Here is a 21268-nt window from a genome sequence, read left to right as displayed (position 1 = left end):
TTGTGGACTTGGAGAAGGCATATGACCGGGTTCCTTGGGATAAGCTTTGGCAAGTAGTAGAGGAGTATGGAGTGGATGGCCAACTATTAGCTGCCATCAAGTCCCTGTATGAATGCCTGGAGTTTTGTGTCAGGGTAAACAGCACAAAGTCTGAACCTTTCACAGTCTCTGTTGGCCTCTGCTAAGAGCGTGTTCTGTCACCCGTCCTTTTCATAATATTTATGGACTGGATTGATAGGCACAGCCAAGGCAGTGAGTGTGTCAGAATTGGAAGATGTAGCATTGGACATCTGCTTTTTGCAGATGACCTAGTTCTGCTTAGCTCTTCCACAGATGACCTCCAGCAGAAGCTCGAATGAAGATCAGTGTGGCCAAAACCGAAACATTTGTGGTCTCAAGACAACCATCCCAGTGCACTCTACATGTGAGTGGAGTCTCACTGAGGCAGGTGGAGAAGTTTAAATACCTTGGGTCCATATTCACGAGTGATGGAAAGTGGGACATAGAGCTAGATACTCGGATTGGCTCAGCAAGCGCAATATTGCGGAAGCTTGGTTGTTCAGTAGTATTGAAGCGGGAGTTAATCCAGAAGGCAAAGCTGGCTGTCTTCAATACAGTCTACGTCCCCCATCCTCACCTATGTCATGAGAGTTGGGTAATGACTGAAAGAATGCGGACACGAATCCAAGCGACTGAAATAAGGTTCCTTCAAGGGGGGGTTGCAGGGCTGACAAGACTCGACAGAGTCAGAAGCTCTGTAATTCGGGAAACCCTCAATATTCAACCATTGCTTCTCCGTGTTGAGAGATCACAGTTATGTTGGTACAGGCACCTGGTCAGAATGCCACAAGAAAGGCTTCCCCCAGCAGGCCCTCTTTGCCAAGCCAGAGGGTGGAAGGCCAAGGACTCACTGGATAGATTATATCCAAAACCTTGGGTGGACACGTTTGGGAGTCCCACCAGAACACCTGATCTTGGTGGCGGAGGATTGTGACCATTGGAAGTTCCTCTTGCAGCTGCTGCCCCCATAACCCAATCAGGAAAGGTGGGCCTTGAAGATGGATATATGTGTGTATGTATTTTTATGCACATTTAATAAAAAGTGTTATTGAAGTAGAAAAGTAGATGATAAAAGATCAAAAAAAATCATTGGCGTGAAATCATGAGTGTAGTATATGCATGGGGTAGCATAGAGGATGTACTTGTGGATAGATTGAATAAGAGAAATGAGAGAGTATGGTGCAGAAAGTGTGAATTTTACTGTACTGTGAGGTGTTAAATGAGTCAAGAACAAGGAGTGAATATTAGACAAGGCAGAAAGCAGTGAGGAATATAAGATTGAAAATGATATTAGCCAGAAAGTTGAGTAAGAGAATATGAGTGCTGAAGTATGATTGTAAGTATGGAAGAGACAGAAGGAGCACAAGCAAGTATAATCGTGGGAACAGAAGAGATCATGATTGCAGGAATGAAGAATGATTGATGAAGCAAGTGATTATGGAAATGAAAGCAAGCATGAATGACAAAACAAAATTAAGTGTAATTGCTGATACAAAAGAGAGCACAATTACTGGAATGCAAGACTTGAAGAAGGAGTGGTTTAAAAAATAAGATTAGATATTCAATAGATACAAGCAAAAGGGTTAGAAAGAATTTAAAAAAAGATTATTGTTATTATTTTACTGACCTCCATGGAGTCATAAGACTCATCATGGGAAGCCAGTGCTAGACAACACAAAGTTTATCCTACCATGCCTTGCTCTCATCTGCCATTTGCACTTTTACCACTCTCTCAGGCAATGCATTCCATGCTCCTTCCACTCTCCATGCAAAAACTTCCTTGTTCTTTCATTTTACCATATGAAAAATCTCCCTGGTATCAATCTGATAATAACCTTTCAACAACTTAAATGTTTCAATTATATCCACTCTTTGTCTTCTCTCCACCAAACTCTGTAGTCTGCATGCCCTCAGTCTATCCTCATAACTGTCATTGTATAGTCTGATATCATCCTCTTGAAATCCTGGGAAACATATCTGAGCACAGAAATCCAGAAGTAGTCTGACCAAGCTTTATACAATGGAACTGCCACCCTTCTATCTCTCATAGATAATGTCCTCCTCAATATTGCTGCAGTTCTCTTAGTTGTCTTAATAACTTTTGCAATATGTCCCCTTTGAACTTCAGATTTCTATCTACAATCACTCTAAAATCTCTTGTTGTCTCCAGTTCTTCTAGTATAACTCCATCAAGTGAATATCAAGCTTTTGTCTCTGTGTCCCAAATTTCAAAACCATGCATTTAGCTATATTAAACTGTTAGCCCCATTCATTTTCCTACCTTTTCAGCTTATTCAAATCCTCTTGAAGAGTCAAAACATCAGCACCATTACTAATAGCCTTCCCAAGCTTCACATCATCTGCAAACAATTCAGTATTTCCCTGTAGTCCAGTGACAATATAAATGACATAAAGATTGAACAGTAATGGTCCCAGAACTGAAACCAACTTTTGCTGGTTACCAATCCGTTAAACTGATATCCAAACTCATAAACAATCCAGTTGATGTTAAAGATACCAAGCAATTTTAAACCTGGTTTTACTCCATTTTTCCCAAGTAAGCAAACAGACAAAATGTCAAGTTTGCACCTGCAATATATGCAAGACTAGCTGATCCCACAGGTAGTGCAAGACCAAGGCAACTCGTGGTAGAAGTGGAGCAAGCTCTGATCACTATATAAATATTAAGATTAGTGATCAGAGCTTGCTCCACTTCTACCACGAGTTGCCTTGGTCTTACACTACCTGTGGGAGCAGCTAGTCTTGCATATATTGCAGGCGCAAACTTGACATTTTGTCTGTTTGCTTACTTGGGAAAAATGGAGTAAAACCAGGTTTAAAATTGCTTGGTATCTTTAACATAACTATACCCAAGTTAAAAATACTTTCTAAATCCAGTTGATATCAGCCACTGTCTCTAAAGCAGCTTATATTATTTTTTATCCAACATTAGAGGGTGCCAAAATAGGATGTTAGTTCTTTTCTTATGTCTATTATAATTTTGAATTGTTCCCACTAATAACTGATTGTGCTTATGTGCTGTGACAAATTGTTTGTATACTCTGAAGGTGCTGATTAGAAATCCAGTGAAATATTAGCAACTAATAAATAAATATTTCCTTGGTTCCTTTCATGTTGTGAATTAAACATTACATGAATAACTGCCAACAGTGAAGCTTGTCTACAAGTTTATCATTTTTTCTATTTTTCATTATTCTGAAAATCTTCTAGTCTTTTCTTTCAAAGAGAAAATCTATGTGCCCCATATTTCAAAACCTTACATTTAGCTATATTTTGCTCATAGTCCAAAGGATATCCACATCATCCTTAATGGTACTGCATTCTGTAATGTCACACGCTTAAAAGCGGATACTGCTCACTGCATTTTACCACACTGCTGACAGAGGTGGCATTGATAGAATCCTTTCCTTTAGTGTTACATGGAGATCAGCATTCATTTCAGACAAATTATGGAGACTACAACTGCATTAGAATTAATTAATTTAATTTCCTGACATTTCAACCTTCATATTAAGGTCATCTGAAGTATACACATATATATTACATTTCAAACAGTATGCCAAAGAGATTTTCTGCTGGTTATATTCTATTTATAACTGATGTTATAAAATAGAATATAGATTTGATGTAGTTTTTTTTTTCCACTAGAGATCAGGCCAGTAGAATAATGGTTGATCAAATCATTGTCTCTTTGGCATTGTGTTTGAAATGTAATATAGCTTGTCTCTGTATATATGTGTGTATACTCCAGATGATAACCTTAATATGAATGTCAAAACATTGGGAAATTAAAGTAATTGATTCTAACATGGTTGTAGTCTCCATAATTTGTCTGTATTAAGTGGTATTGATAGACTCCTTTCCTTTAGTGTTACACGGAGATCAGAATTCATTTCAGACAAATTATGGAGACTATAACTGTGTTAGAATTAATTAATTTAATTTCCTGACATTTCAACCTTCATATTAAGTTCATATTTGTTCATCATATTTCTTTTTTGTTCTTCATATTTGTTCATCTCAGCAAAGACAGGAGACTATTTGTAGGCATAACTTAAAACTGCCTAATAAAATTCACTAGCAGTCCAAACCGCATACCACACTTTGATAAGGGCTGCTCTACACTATCTCTTTTTTTCTCCGTAGTGGAGAAAAAGAGGTAGCAAATCTCTCATGAATAGCACTGTATGGAGATTCTATTATTAAAAGTATGGTCAATGAAATGATGGTAAGATCTGTTTTCCAGAAGGGTAAGATGAATAGGGTGATTGATGCTTTGGATACAAGAAGTAAGTGCGTGAGGAAGTTACTAGTAACTGTGAACACAAATGATTTAGTTGAGTACTAGGAGAATGTGAGGATGGATATAAGGAGACTATTGAGTGGAGTGCAAGACAACTGTGTAGTAGGAAAGGTAGTGTGTTGCTCAGGCATGACAACAGTGAGTTGAGATGGCAAGAAAAAATTATGTATGCTAGCAGAGCTGTGTATGGAGAAAATGGGGTGCAGTCTGTTGATGTGTGGAATGCATTTGAGAGATGAATCCAATTGTATGAGAGAGAGAGATGGATGGATTGCATTTAAATACATTTGGTATGAATCAACTGGAGAGACTGTTAGAAGATGAAAGTGTAATGAGTGATGTGCACAATGGATCACAGAAAGTCAGAGATAATGTGCAAGAGCTAAAAGGTGGAACAGGGGTTAATCCTGAAGGGTTTGTAAATGGAGAGGAGAAGAGAAAAGCAATGAGAATGTGTGAAAACAGGAATGCAAGATGGACAGTGAAAGAGGAGGATACTGTATAACAAGGTGGAACTGGGAACATTGTGTAATAAGAATGGATGATTAACATGGGAATGGGATGGGATTAGAAGGAGGAGGAATAGTTGAGGCTGTGGAGATATATGAGGTATCTAGCATTAAAAATAATGATCCTTCAATTAACCAACCCTTGCATGTTAACTGACTTCTGGTACAGTACAAGGTAATTGTACTTCAATTATCTGACATTCATTCAGGACAGCAAATTGCTTTCCTGATACAGTTACATAAACACAACTGTTATTGTAAGCTGCATAAACATTAATGCTAATTAATATGCCTCATGTGTTAAAAAAAAAAAAAAAAAAAATCAGAAATTACATCAGCCAGTCAGAATATTCCTATTTTTTACATCCAGCTATTAAACTCCCATAATTAGTCCTACCTTTTTAGTAGGACTTCCCCAAGAAAGACCATTCTAAGTTAGATTCTAGTCACCAACTAGAGGAATTTCAGCATTGCTTCAGCCATTTCTAAGTTAGTCACCCTCTGGCATGGGAAGTAGGATTTCTCTCCCCCAGAAACTCAGGTGTGTTATCCTGAGTTGGTACTACACAGCCCTTTGAGGAATATTGTTATTTTTATTATTACGTGACACCTCCAAGAAGTCCAAAGACTCATCGAGGGAGGGCACCCACTCCACAACTCTCCATCTCCACCACTCAGTCCACCAACTACAGGGAACCGTAATTACCATCATCATCATCATCCACACCAACACCATCTACTGTCCACCACCACCACCACCAATAGTATTTTCACAGACGATCACAAACGTCCATGCCCACAGTGGGATTCAAACCCGCAGCCTTTTAGCTGGAGAATAGATATGCTAACCAATCGGGCCTTAGACTAGTTATTTAATAGTATAATATTTAGACAAGATTGACAAACCTAAAATTAATAGAGTGAACATTCTACTCCAAACTTCTTAACGACAACCCAGGTACACAGATTGGTCTATATTTGTAGCCTCAGTCTTACCACCTTTGTGAAGTGGAGTAATTTTATTTTCCTTTGTAGACTTGTACTGTTGCAAGGTTCTTGTTAGCCAAATACACCAAAACTGCTGTTAAATACCTGGAATATTCACTTAAACACCTGGTGATATATCATGAAGCCTTGTTTGATTACTGACAAGTTTACTTGATTCCTCATATGCCTCTTGCTCACTCGCCATCAGTTGTTTCTTTCTCTCTCTCTCTTTCTCTCCCATTCCCTATACACTCAACTGCATCCTCTGCAACTGTTACCAGTCTACCATTTTCATCCATTAACATCATCTTACCATTCTTTCTTCTACTTGTCACATACTGAAAGAACTCTCTCTAGGAATTTTTCCTGGCCTGATTGGTTAATTCCTACTCATACTGCACTTAGACTGTCCTTACAACTCAGTGACCTTCATGGCCTGCCTTTTCTATTCTTCTTGCAGTTGATCATTACGATTCTTTAATTTGTGATGTCTCTACAAAGGCCTCTTAATTCAGAGTAATTTTCATTTAATATGGTCATATTGAATTAAATTACTCATAATGATTACCCCTCTTGTTAAGCCAGTTTGCCTATGCATTTATTTGTCTCCACATTCCCTCCTATAGCAATGTCTAAGTAAATATCACATCATGTCAACCCGCACCTCACACAATGCTGCCTCAAAAACCATGGCCTATTTCCATCTTGTATCTTCATCTTTTGTGGACATAATTCCCCTGCTGCAATCAACACTACTTCCATCTTTCTTCTGTATCCTTACAAAAAAACTTCATATCCGTCGATTTATATTTCCATCAAGATATCATTCTCATCCAACTATATGTCACTTTTTCCAACAATTTCATTGTCATTATTATTATTATTGTTATAATGATTCAGGCCTCCATGGCATTTTAAAACTCATAGTGGGAGGCACAACCTAGAAAATGCAGTCTATCATATCATTCCTTTGAACTCATTCACCATTCCTGCTTGCACCACTCTATCATGCAATGCAATGCATTCCATGATTCACCCATCCTCCATGCAACGAAATCACTCCTTACCCTCTTCATATCCGTCGATTTATATTTCCATCAAGATATCATTCTCATCCAACTATATGTCACTTTTTCCAACAATTTCATTGTCATTATTATTATTATTGTTATAATGATTCAGGCCTCCATGGCATTTTAAAACTCATAGCAGGAGGCACAACCTAGAAAATGCAGTCTATCATATCATTCCTTTGAACTCATTCACCATTCCTGCTTGCACCACTCTATCATGCAATGCAGTGCATTCCATGATTCACCCACCCTCCATGCAAAGAAATCACTCCTTACCCTCTTGCTTGCAACTTCCAGGGATGGCCTTTGTCTTTTCTCCTTCCTCCTGTTCTGCCAGACGAAAGAACTCCCCCAGTGTCAACCATGTAACTACCTCTCAATAGTTTTAAAAGTCTCAATCATATCACCTCTCCTATTATCTACCAAACTCTGTAGTACACATTCCCTCTGCCTATCTTCATTATAGTCCTGATATCATCATTGTTATCTGCCTCTGCACTCTTTCCACAGTTCATTTATCCCCCTTCAAATCTTGGGGACCAAATTTGAGCACATTAGTCCAGATGTGTTCTGATGAGGACCTTTATACAAGGGAATGACAGCTCTTTTATCCCTGCAGGTCCTTTGCAATATGTTCCTTGAATTTCAGTTTCTATCAGTCATCATCCCCCCCCCCCAGATCCCTTGCCTTCCCCACTTCCTCCAACAGAGTGTGCATCCTCTCATTGATATATCCCAAACTTCAAGACTTTACATTTAGCTAAATTAAACTGATCCCCGTTCATTTATCTATCTGTCCAGTTTATTCAAATTCTCTTACAGAGCTACCACATCTGCACTATTATAATAACCCTTCCCAATCCACTTCATCTCCCTTATTTCCCTGACATACATAATTTAAACACAGCAATTCACATTTCCATCTATAACCAGTCCTAAGCCACCTCTTCGTTGCAATTTCTCCTTACTTTCCCATTCCTGCTCACCTTTATTACCACTTACCCATCTCCTTAAACTCAACCTCCCTCCCCTTACATCTCAGCCCATTCCATTCCAATATACACACATAGTTTGCTACTGCTTTCAACATCCATCCCCTTATTCTGTATCTGCCTGAACCTTCCCCACTTCCCTGTCCATCTTGCTTTCCTGTTCTCTCATGCTACTATTCTTTCAATTCACAAGCATTTCAGGTTTACCTGTCCTGATATTTTACACCTCTGTCACCTCCTTTGATCCTTGTTCACATCACTCATTACACTTCCTTCTAGCAAGAATCTCTCCAGATGACTCACCAAATTCATTTAAATGCAATCCATGCTTGTTCAGTGCAATCCTTCCCTTGAGTACATCCACATTAGCATTTTGCATCACATTTTCCTTGATACAGCTCTGCTAACATAACATTCATGATTTTTACTTGCCATCTTACCTGTCATTGTCATATCTTGGCAGCATGTTGACAGCCTCTTATCATGATGTTATCATTATGGTATCGTTTGGTTTTTTTTAAACATACATTGTTATCATTGTTTTGTTGATATAGTATTTCTCTTAATTTCTATATAAGTAACACTTCTGTTCCATTATTGCTTCTTATGTTGATGATGTCTATCTTCAATTCTGTTCAGATGAGCTACTTAACATCATACATAATTTTGATATTTTCATGAATCCATGTGAAGATAGGAGAACTTAAAGTTTCACAAATCAAAAGATATTCATTCTTTCTAGTCTCTTGCTAGATCCATTATTGATGCATGTTCCATTTGATAATTTGAGATATTTTGATTATGTATAAAAATTACTCCTCCACCATTGTTTGAAAATAGCAGAGTAATAAATATAAGCTATTTTATATATTGTTGATTCTGATTCCATACATGCCCATTTTGAATGGGCATGTATGGAATCAGAATCTTTCAAAAGAGAACTCCAGCTTCTCTTTTGAAACAACAACAAAAAAAATTACAAAACAAGTAGTTATGCAGATAATATTTCTATACAGCAGATATGATTACTATATAATGATTTTGCTTTTCTTTTGCAGAAAACCATACTTCTCTGTTAAAGTTAATTCTGGATTCCGCATTATCTCACTTAACATGAATGATTGCAATAGCTTGAACTGGTAATCAACTTTGATGTGTACATATTTTATTACTTGTACTATCATTCACCAAAACTTTTGTAACAAACAGTATTATGTTATCTATATGAAAAATGGAAGTTCATGTAATAAATAGAACAGCATATTACTATTAGAAATAACTTGAGCAATCTTAATATTTTGTGTTTTGGAAATTTTGTAGTTTGTGATAAAGTGACAATTTCATTGGATAAGTGAATCTCATATACTGTGATATTTATGGACTTTGCAAAGGTATATATTAGATTACTGCATGGTACATGATGTAGAAGCTGATTGTGATGAAATAAGATAATAGATTGTTAGTCAGATAGGATATTGGCTATCTGAATGATATCAACAATTTATTTATAGGAGAAGAGGGAAAACAGTGTCTCAGAAAAGGAAGGTAATGAGCAGCATGTTGCAAGGCTCTGTTTTTAGGTCCCTTATGATTTAATTTATTCTTTTAGTAATGTTTCTTGTGGATTGACAGGAATTAAGTTGTTTGCTGATGATGCAGAGTTGGAGAGTTATAAAGAGTAATGCTGACATCAAGTCCCTTCAGAAAGATTTACATAAACTTTTAGCATTGATAGATCTATGGGATTGCCATTTTAATATGAATAAGTGCAAAATTGCACACCTTGCAGCAGAAGTTTAAGGCTGTGCACTGTGGAAGCATAACTATTACACTGATACAGTGCATAGTCTTTTATTTCTGTTACAAAGTATAAGATGATAGGTTGAAGGTTTATGGGTTTAAAGTTTAGTTGATAGGTGGAAAAGAGAGAATATGATAGAAACTTTAAGATGTTAAAGAGGTTTTATAAAATTGATGCAAAGGAAATTTTTCAACATGTGACAAATAGTCTGAGAACTAGGGCCATCTGTAGAAGAAATTATGTAAGAGTGTGGTTAGAAAGGGTGTGCAGACTAGATTTTTTTCATGGAAAGTAAGTGGAATGGAGTGCCAGAATGAGTTTTGAGTTTCCTGACAGTGAATAAATTTAAGGTATGTAGGTTTTGTGTGTGAAATAGGTTAGGTCTCATATGAAAGAATAAATAATGGAAATTCAAATACGATACTTTACATGGTGTGAATAATGGTTATCTTTTCATGCACAGGCACAGGAATGCTAGGTTATAAACTATACACTATTAGGATTGAATATATATATATATATATATATATATATTCAGTATCACCATTTCTATATACCACAAAACTAATTTCTTTTCCATATTCACCAAACATCAGCACATTATCCTTCACAAAAATATGAAATCTTTGTTTAAAAGCATCTCTTCAGCAAGAAATCTCTGCTATCAAGCAGTGCCCCTCTTTCAATGGTTTACAACTTGAGAATTATCAACAAAATCACCAACCATTTTCTCCTAATTCTTTGAGAAAAGATGACCCTGTAAAGGATTGCCATTCCACATTTTAAAGGGACCTCCAAGCATGATTCTCAGGTTATTAAGAAATTTCAACTGGCAGTCATATACGTACATTTCAACCAAATCAGTCTACTTTTACCCTCTTGAAAAGACAAATATCAAAGTAACTGCAACTTATCCTGCTTTGGAACTGGTTGTTCCTTTACAAAATGTTATTTGTGAACATCAGTCTTATATCAACCTGAATAAAGATCATAAATCAGCCCTTACAGAATATGATATTAATAACACTAGCTACAAGATTTTTTGAAATGATGTTAAGTTGTTAAGTAGAAGCATCTGCTTCTACTTAACATATTCTTAAGATATTCTTCTACTTGAATATCTTCTTAAAGAAAGTGCCCAAGTCCCCCCTTCATTGTCTCAACCTCATACTCAGTGATGGATCCATGCCCAGAATCTGGGAAATTACTTTAACAATTACAGTTACCTCTGTTTGGAGCTGGATGTAAATGAGTGTTGAGAGCAGCCCTTTTTCTTTCAGTTTTGAAAAAAAAAGTGGTGGAATGTTAGTAGCCAGTTCAGCAGAACATTATCCATGAAAAGACTTGTAAAAATCATAAGGAAAATGAACACCTATGAGTGAGAAAGAGAGAGAGCATCGGTTAACTAGATTGTCCCCTCTTTTGAATAGCATTCAAGAAATCTTATAGAAGATTTGGCGTCACCCTCCTGTGAGCAATATTCCATGGTTGGGAAGAGTTGATATTTATGTAATGTTAGCAGTTGTATAAATGAGAAGTAATGCCTTGAGTAGAAAAATACTTTTTTTTTTTTTTTTTTTTTTTTTTTTTTTTTTTGCAGCTGCAGAAGCTATGTCTGAGATATATTAATATTATTATTATTATTACCCAAGACCCCATTGAATCAAAAATTCATCTGGGATGTCCTTTATCATACACACAGCTAACCATACTGCACTTTAAACACACTCAAATTCTCTGCAGACACCACATTCTCAGGCAAGGCATTCCAATCATTCACAACTCTGTATGAAAAAAACCTGCCTCTCACTCCCCTGCTCACACCCTCTTTATACAATTTCCACGGATGACTTCTGATTCTCCCCTGATCTCCCACTATTTTCTGTAGAACGTCTCCAGCATTGATCCTATAACAACCCCTTAATAACTTGTAGGTCTCTATCATATCTCCTCCCTTCCTCCTGTCCACCAGACTCTGCAAGTTACATCTTCTCAATCTTTCCTGATACTCGACATTCTATAGGTTAGAAACCACCTTAATCAGTCGCCTATGGACCCTTTCAAACATCTCTTCATCCTTCTGAAAACCAGTTAACCAAATCTAGGCACAATAGTCCATGTGGCCTAATCAAAGCCCTATACAATGAAATAAGAATCTTCCTATTTCTACAAGTCATTGTTCTCTGCATCATTTCCAGAAGATTTTGTGCTGTCTTCACAATTTTGGCTGTGTCCCCTAAATTTCAGATCCTTATCCACTATCACCCCCAGATCTCATATTTCCTCCACCTCCGACAATATATCCTCACCAAGAATAAATTCTGCATCCCATTTTTGTTTTCCAAATTTTAAAACCTTACATTTTGCAACATTGAACACACACATTCCCGTGCCCAATCACTCAATTTATTCAAGTCTTCTTGTAAGGCCACAACATTTCTACTCTTCATGGTTCGTTCGCAACTTTGCATCATCTGCAAACAACTGAATATCTCCTTCCAAATCTTTGCCAATAACATTAATATACAAGTTAAACAGTAATGGCCCTAAAACTGACCCCTGAGGCACACCACTAGTGACTTACCTTTTCCTGGATATTGCTCCCCCATATACAACTTGTTGATACCTATCAGATAGCCAATCTCCAATCCAATGCATCAATGTAATATCCAACCCCATCCACTCTAGTTTGACTATCAACTTATCATGTGGTAATCTATCAAAAGCCTTTGCAAAATCTAGGTACATTACTGTGTAGCCTTCTCCTCTGTCCAAGGAAGTAGTCACCTTATTGTAATAAGTAAGTAGATTACTAAAACATGACCTTCCTTTAGCAAATCCATGATGTCCATCAAAGATAATACTATTGTTGTCAACCCAATTTCTGGATTCTAGTTCTCACAAGCTTCTCCAAACTTAACTACAGCACCTGACACACAGATAGGCCTATAGTTTGATGCTTGAGTTCTATCGCCTCCCTTATGAAGCGGCACAGTCCTTTGACTTCTTAGGAACTTGACCCAGTGCAAGACTCGTATTACAAAAATATGTCAAGGCCGGCATCAACTCCCTGGCACATTCCTTCAGAATACACGGTGATATATTATCAAGTCCCACAGCCTTATTAACATCTAGTTTGCTCAACTCCCCCATACACTTCTTGCTCACTTATATACATCTCTCCTCCCCATCATCAACTGCTCTCAATCTCTCCATGAAGTCACATTCGCAAGATTGAAAGACCTTTATGAACTGCTCATTATGTATCTCCACCACATCTTCCGCAACTGCTGTCTTTATCTTTATACCATTTGCTTCAATCAATGTCATCCTTCCATAATCATTCTTCCTTTTGCTCACTACCTATCGAAAGAACTCCTTAGGATTCTTTTTGGCTTCATTAGCTAACTGCTGTTCATACCTCACTTTTGCTACACTTAAAAACCAAGTCACCTGCCTTGCCTCTCTCTAATCATCATAGAATTGTTTATTACCACTTCTCTTATACCTATTTCCATAATGCCCTCTTTCTCTGTATCGCATGCTTAATCATTTTATTCATACATTTTATACCTACCTTATTTAAAGTTGTCGTCCCTTGGAATATATTTAGACATTGCATCTACTAGATAGTTTTTGAAAATCTCCCAAGCTGCATTGATCTCTTTTCCAGCTAACTCCTCATTCCATGCTACACCTGCAAGCTGTCTCCTGAGCTCTTCATAATCACTCCCCTTGTAGTTCCACATATGCCCTTTTCTCATAAAAGTCCTCACACTGCTGGCAACTACCCAGGTAATCACCTCATGGTCACTCTCACCAATTGGTGGGTGATTGGACACGTCCTTTATAATTACATCCTCAGATGAGATGATGAAATCCAAGATCCTCAATCCTCGAATACCATCTGTTACTGTCTGAGGTGGTTATCCCTCAACATAGTCACTACCATCCACATTACCAGGTCTATAACAACATCCAACCAAATATTTCATTCTATTCACTTCTATCTCACACCATACTGCCTCAAAACCACTGGCACTATTTCCCTCTTGCATCTCTATTTTGTATGAACATAACTCTCTCTCTATCATCAATAGCACTCCCCCTCCCTTTTTACCACTTCTCTGCTCATGAAACACATCATACCCGTCCATCTCTATTCCTGTCATGATGTCATCCTCATCTAATCATGTCTCATTTATTGCAACAATTTTTGGGTGAACAGATTCAATTAATGCAACCATTTCATCTGCCTTGTGTCTTACACTTTTAACATTTGTATAAAAACACAACAGCTCATTCCTGGATCTACAGCCAGTTTCACTAATACCACTCATTCGATGTGATCTCTCCATGCTCGACTGGGGCCATTTCCCTTTCTGCTTATTCATTTTAGAACCCTCTTCAATTCCAACTGCTTCCTCTTGATCCCAGGTCATCCCATTCCTTTCCTGTCTACACATGCATTCACATCCTCTTGGTGCATCTGCCTTTCTTACGCTGTGTATCCGTCCACCCTGAGCCTTCCCTTTCCCCTCTTCATCTTGCACACCCATTCTCTCATTTTCTATATTCATGCCATGCACTTCCTCATTCATTACCACCTCTTCAATCTCTCTTGCTCTTTCATATCACTTCCCACTTGATCAGATTTATTCTCTGTACTCACTTCTCTACCTTCCAGCAGCAGTCCCTCCAAGCGACTCACACCATAACCACTCAGATGCAGTCCATCACTCCCATACAGTTCACTTCGTCCTTCAAACTCATTCCACACATTAACAAACTGTAATCCTTTCTCCTCACACATTTTAGCTAACATATCATTCAAATCCGTACTCTCTGCCTCATCTCACCACAGTCATACCTAGGCAACATGCTTACTACCCTTCCTATCACACTATTCTCTTTTATCCCTCTAAGTAGCCTCCTGATATTATTATTATTATTATTCAGATCTCCATGGAGTCAAAAGACTCATTATGGGAGGTCCTTCCTAAGAACATAAAGTCTGTCAAGACTCAGGGGGAGGTCCCCCCCCTAAGAAACACAAAGTCTATCATACCACTCCTTAAACTCATTGACTGTTCTCGCTCTCACCACTCCATCAGGCAATGCATTCCATGGTTCAACCACCCTCCACGCAAAGAAACCACTCCTCACCCTCTTGCTCACAGTTTCCTTTCGTAACTTCCAGGGATGGCTTCTTGTCTTCACTCCTTCCCACTGTTCAACCAAGCGAAAGAACTCCCCAGTGTCAACCCTGTAACCACCTGTCAACAGTTTAAAAGTCTCAATCATATCACCTCTCCTTCTTCTATCCATCAAACTCTGCAGTCCACATTCCCTCAGCTGATCCTCATAACTACAGTCCTGAAACCATCTTTGTCATCCGTCTTTGTATCCTTTCCACAGTTAATTTATCCCCTTCAAATCCTGGGGACCAAATCTGAGAACAATAGTCCAAGTGTGGTCTGATCAGAGACTTATACAATGAATGATAACCCTCTTATCCCTGCAGGTCAGTGTCCTTCTCATAATTGCAGCAATCCTCTGTGTTACCTTCACCACCTTTGCAATATGTCTCCTAAACTTCAGGTTTCTATCAATCATCAACCCCAGATCTCTTGTCTCCCCTACTTCCTCCCAGTATAACTCCATAGAGTATACAGCATCCCATCGATGTTTCCCAAACCTCAAGACCTTACATTTTGCTGCATTAAACTGACACCCCCATTCATTTGCCCATCTATCTAGTTTATTCAAATCCTCTTGCAGGGCTACCACATCTGCACTATTACTAATAATCCTTCCCAGCTTCGTATCATCCGCAAACAACTGAATATCCCCTTGTAATCCACTGGCAATCTCATTGATATAAAGGTTAAACAATATAGCTCCTAGTACTGATCCCTGTGGGACCCCACTTGTAACCCACTGCCTCCTTGAAACTGCTCCACCATACACAACTCTCTGATACCTATCAGACAGCCAATCTGACATCCAGACCCATGTGCTGCAACTTAAATATCAGCTTATTATGTGGCACCCTGTCAAATGCCTTTGCTAAGTCTAAGAAAATTGCAGTATATGCCTTTCCCTCATCCAATGTTCTTGTAACTTTATTATAAAAGGCTTACATATTGCTAAAACAAGAGCACCCTTTCACAAATCCATGTTGACTCTCACAGATAACATTACCCCTCATCTGCCCAATGCTGTATACGGTCTCTCACTACTTTCTCCAAGATCTTAACAACTACTGATGACACACAAACTGGTCTATAATTAGACACTTCAAGTCTGCTACCACCCTTATGCAATGGCACTATCTTACCTACCTTCCATTCCCTGGGGACCTTTGCCGCAGCCAGGTTAAAGGCACTGTCAGTTCCCTAGCACATTCTCTCAAAACTCGTGGTGAAATACCATCCAGTCCCAAAGCTTTACTGACATCCAGAGTACTCAGTATCTGAAACAGACTCTCCTCCTGTACCTCTAAACCTTGAACCAGCCCTATCCCTCTAGCATTAAAACTGACATCTCCAGGATGAAATACTCCAATAAAGTGTTCATTGAACAATTCCGTTATGTCCTCTGCATCAGTCACTCTATTCCCATTTTTATCCCTCTATCATTCTTCCACAGTCATTTCTTCTCCTACTGGCCACATAGCTAAAAAATTCCCTAGGATTTTCTTTGGATCTTAGGGCCAATCTCCTCTCATATTCCAGTTTTGCTTTCCTTACCACACTAGTCACTCTTCTGGCCTGTGTCTTATATTCTTCATGCATCTTCTCTTCACCTGTCTTCTTATATCTCTTCCATAGCCTCTTTTTCGCATGCAATTCCTGTTTAATTTTGTTTGTCATCCACTTTACTCCAAATTGAAACTCCTTCAATTTGGAGTAAAGTCCTCTTCTTCACTCGTGGTATACAACTTACCATTGCTGCTAACAAATATTCTTTCACAATTTCCCACGCACTAATGATATCCCAGCCTTCCAATTCCTTCCTCCATGAAACTTCCCGAAGTTGATGTCTAAGACTATTATAATCACCTGCATTATAATTCCACATAAGTTCCCATCTCTTTGATACTCCTGCATGTCTATTCGTTTTCCAAGTCAAAACCATATGGTCTCTCTCTCTCTCCAACTGGTGGGAGAGATGTCAACTCAGTTATTATCAACTCTTCTGATGCTATAACCAAATTCAAAACTCTTGAACCTGTTGTTCCCTCTGTTACATGTTGCCTAAGACATTTGTCCCTCAAGAATTCTAAAAATTCCATTCCCCTATTGCTACATGCATCTTCCTCTCTCCAATTTATACTACTGTAGTTAAAATCTCCCATAACAATCAATCTTCTTGCACTTGCTGTCTTAGCTGTCTTAAACATCTCCTGTTCCCCATCCTCTGTGCTCTTGGGTCTGTAGCAACACCCCACTAAATATCCTGTCTTGCCTACCTCTACCTCACACCATACGCTCTCAAAATCATTTGTCTCACTACCTTCCAAAGCCTCCACTCTTAGAGGACATAGGTCATCACTTATCATAAGCAGTACCCCACCACCACGCTTTCCCCTCCTATCCTGACAAAAAATGCTATACCCAGTGACTTCTATTTCTGTTATTATACCTCCTTCTGTCAACCACGTCTCAGTGATCCCAATAATTTTTGGCCAGGCTGATGCTATCTGCGCCACCAATTCCTCTCCCTTATTACAGATATTCCTGGCATTTATATCCATTCTGACATCCTCTTTGTTCTCTGTCAAGACATTCATACCTATTAAAACCATCAACTCCTTTGCTCGCTCTCTCCACATATCCAATACCTCAATCACTCTACTCATTTTACTGCCTGGAAAACGTACGTTGTGCATCCGCTCATCCAGCACACCTTTAATAATGGAGTCACCATACAATGACATTCACTCATCTTTTGTCACCTCTATTATACCAACATGATTTGTTTTAATCATTTTCAATCTCCCATACATTTCCCAAATTTTCTTAACTTCATTCTGCATCCATTTCATCTCTTGCCTCATCCTACTCAACTCAACTTTTGAATCTCACTTCACACTCTCGACCACTGCTTCACACTTTCACTCTCATTCATCCTAGAGTTTCGGTGCTTGCGTCCAACTTTTGCTGTCATTCACTCTTTCAATTTTTCCAGCTTTTGAACCTTGCATCACATTGTTTCCTGTTTCATTCATTCTTTCAGTTTTTCCAGCTTTCAAACCTTGCTTCACACTATTTCCGGTTTCATTCGTTCTCTCAGTTTTGTTGCCTTCCACCATATTTGCATCACTTTTGTCCTGTTTACTATCCATTAAGGTTTTCAAATCATTCAATGATTTTTTAACAATTTTTCGCTGTCCTTTCCTTTCGAACGAGCACTCATTCTCCTCGTGACATTCTCACTATATTATATTATATATTTCAATTTGAAATCCAGATGATTGCATTATTAGTTTAATTAATTCATATAAGTTAATTCTGTATTGGTTTTTATTTGAATGATTCTTTAATTAGGTGGATGCTTATTAATCCAGATGAACAAGCAATTCAATTGAAGTGGCTTGTTAATGAACTACAGAAAGCAGAATTGAAAGGAGAAAAGGTAATTATTCAAAAAGTTATTAAGAATAATAATTTAATATTCAGTTTCTTTCCTCATTTGATACTAATATCTGACCTTCATGTTCAATTTTCTTTGAAGTTAAATAGCAGTTTGAATCACTAGAAGTGGTTATCATCCATCAATGATAAAACATGCTGTGCAATGAACTCTTTCTTAATCAGTTCTCCAGCTTTACTACTTATCTGGGGATTCAATAAATTTATTTTATTATTATTATTTTAACCATTTGTTATTCAGAGATTGATAAGTTTAGGAACTTGGAATTCTTGTTGAACCAGAGTCAGTTAAGCAAAGTCTCTGGCAACATATATCAGTGGATGCTGTTCATCATTTGTTCAGCTGTCTTTTTATTTTATGACCCAATAAAAAATCATTTTCAGCCTTTATGTTTAATGTCATTTAAATTTAGTATTAATATTATTGTAGGCTTATTTGGTCTCAAGACTTACTGTGGGAGGTCCTTAGATTTTACAAACTGCAGTAAATCATTTGGTGCTTCAAACACAGCCATCATCAGTGTACTCATCATCCATCTTGGAAATGCCTTTTGCTTTTTCACATCTCTCTCTCTCTCTCTCTCTCTCTCTATATATATATATATATATATATATATATATATTTCACATCTCTCTCTCTCTCTCTCTATAATGTATATTATATATATATATAATGTACATTAAAACCCCATTTTTACGTTCCCACAATTTACGTTTTCCTGCCATTTACATCATTTTCTGTTGGTCCCCTCTTAAGGCCTATTCTTACGATATATTGTTTTCCCACCATTAACAACTTGATGTGTACATTATTTCCTGTGCTTTGCGGTTTTTTCTCGGGTGGCAACACTGATTTTCAAATCGATTTCTGCAGAAATCTGCACATTTCTGTTCCCAGATGCCATTGCTTCTGGCTGTAGTTTCGTTTTCGTCATCAGGTGACTTGCATGCTTGCAGCAGTGATGAGCGATACTGTGATTTTTCAATCACAGTATGAATTGATACATTGAAGTTTTCATATCAGTAATTTTAAACTGTCAGTAACTCGTGGCACCCGTAACGTGTTGTGATGTGATTTCACATTCACAGCGCTGTATTGAAATTGTGAACAAGGATCATACATAAATTTTGAAATCACATTCACACTTTTACCAAGTAACAGTTGTTACTCGTGAATATTAGATATCAGTGGATAAACCACAGTTCATGAAATATCGCTTCACTAGCTTGCAGTGTTGGTGTTCTTAGTTGCAATGCAGAAGCACGTGATATATTTCAGAATTTCTGCTATGTAATTTAGCTTGTGATAATTGCTTTCAAGTTGCAGTGGTGGATGATCCATGTTAGTAACATGGAGAAAAAAGACAGAAAATGTATTTCGGTAGAAGAAAAGATGGCAATTCTGTGATGTGTAAATTGGCATGCCGGAACACGTGTGCAATTAGCAAAAGATCTTGGACTCTCCGTGTCCACTTTGAACACGATAGTAAAAAACAGATGAAGCATTAAACTCAATGCAAAGAAATCTGGTGCTACGTCAAAAAAACAAAAATATATCCAGACATCGACATACGATGAATTGGATAAACTTTTGGCAGAGTGGTTTGTTTCTATGAGAGCGTTGAGTATTCCAGTCAATGGTACTATACTCCAAGTGAAAGCCCTTGAATTTGCTGTGAGATTGGGGATTAATGGTTTTACTGCGTCAAATGGATGGGTTGATCGTTTCAAGACTCATCACAATATTGTGTATAATCAAGTGTGTGGAAAAAGTAATAGTGTTGCAGGGAGACTGTAAACCAGAAGAAACATGAACTAAAGACTATTATTCAGGACTATGAACCAAAAAATATTTTTAATGTCGATGAAACTGGGCCCTTTTATAACATTCTGTCAAGTAAAACATCGTGTTTTAAAGGAGAGAAGTGTCATGGTGGAAACTCAGCAAACAGAGGATAACTGTTTTGCTCATGGTCAATGCTGATGGATCAGAAAAATTACTTCCACTGGTAATTGGTAAATTTAAAAAGCCAAGGTGTTTTAAGAATGTGAAAAATCTGCCTACTAAGTATGACGCCAACAGCACAGTATCTTCACATCCACCATGCATGCTGTGGTTGCTAAAATGGGGGTAAATCACAGCAAAATACTACTACTACTACTGCTAGACAAAAGTCCTGCACATCCTGAAGATCTGCAGCTCAGAAACATTAGATTAGTGTTCTTTTCCCCCTAATTTTGTACAAGTGAGCTTCAGCCATTAGATCTGGGCATCATCCATGCATTTAAATGGAAATATAGAAAAATGCTTGTTGTAAAAGCTGTGTTTATGCATGATAATGGTATGGACCTAAAACAAATGACCATATCAATCTTTGATGCCATGCATTATGTGGCAAAAGTATGGTTGCATGTTACTCCTGAAACCATACCCAACTGTTTCTGGAAGGCAGGAGTTACGTTTTGTGGAAGAGGCGGAACAACTACAGGAGGAAGAAGAAGAAGATATGTCAGAGCCCAACAACTGGTATGTGATGGATGAATCTTCCTCATTTCAAGACTATGTTGATGTTGATGTTGGTGTGATTACATCATATGGTACCAAGTGTAGAAGACATCTTTTAAAAACCACCTTGTTGAAGAAAAAAAGAGAAAGAAGTGGTTGAAGAAGACTGTGATCAAGAACCTACTGTCCCTACTAGTAAAGATGTAATAGAAGCTATCTCTGTTTTGAAGTGGTATATTGCAAGTGCATCAGGAGACAATGGGGCATTTAATGCCTTATACACTGTGGAGAGGCAGGTGGAACTTATAAAGAGTGCAGAAAAAGCAAAAAATCAACAATTAAAGATTTTTTTTTAAATA

At 37.8% G+C, this 21268-nt stretch overlaps 1 protein-coding gene across 1 annotated transcript in view; it reads left to right on the top strand.

The window, feature by feature from the left end:
- The window catches only part of LOC150098807 (sphingomyelin phosphodiesterase-like), a 120817-nt gene that overhangs the window by 44436 nt on the left and 55113 nt on the right, over positions 1-21268 (top strand). The window contains exons 5-6 of the mRNA XM_090405756.1: positions 9004-9084; positions 18299-18386. Of these exons, the coding sequence (XP_090261882.1) occupies positions 9004-9084; positions 18299-18386 (169 nt within the window). The remainder of the gene's footprint in view (positions 1-9003; positions 9085-18298; positions 18387-21268) is intronic.

The sequence above is a fragment of the Typopeltis vanoorti genome, chromosome 15 (assembly GCF_054136105.1).
Source record: "Typopeltis vanoorti isolate ZY-2024b chromosome 15, IOZ_Tvanoo_1.0, whole genome shotgun sequence".
Classification (NCBI taxonomy): Eukaryota; Metazoa; Arthropoda; class Arachnida; order Uropygi; family Thelyphonidae; genus Typopeltis; species Typopeltis vanoorti.
The sequence above is the reverse complement of the archived record's forward strand: the minus strand, read 5'-3'. Positions and strand labels throughout refer to the sequence as shown.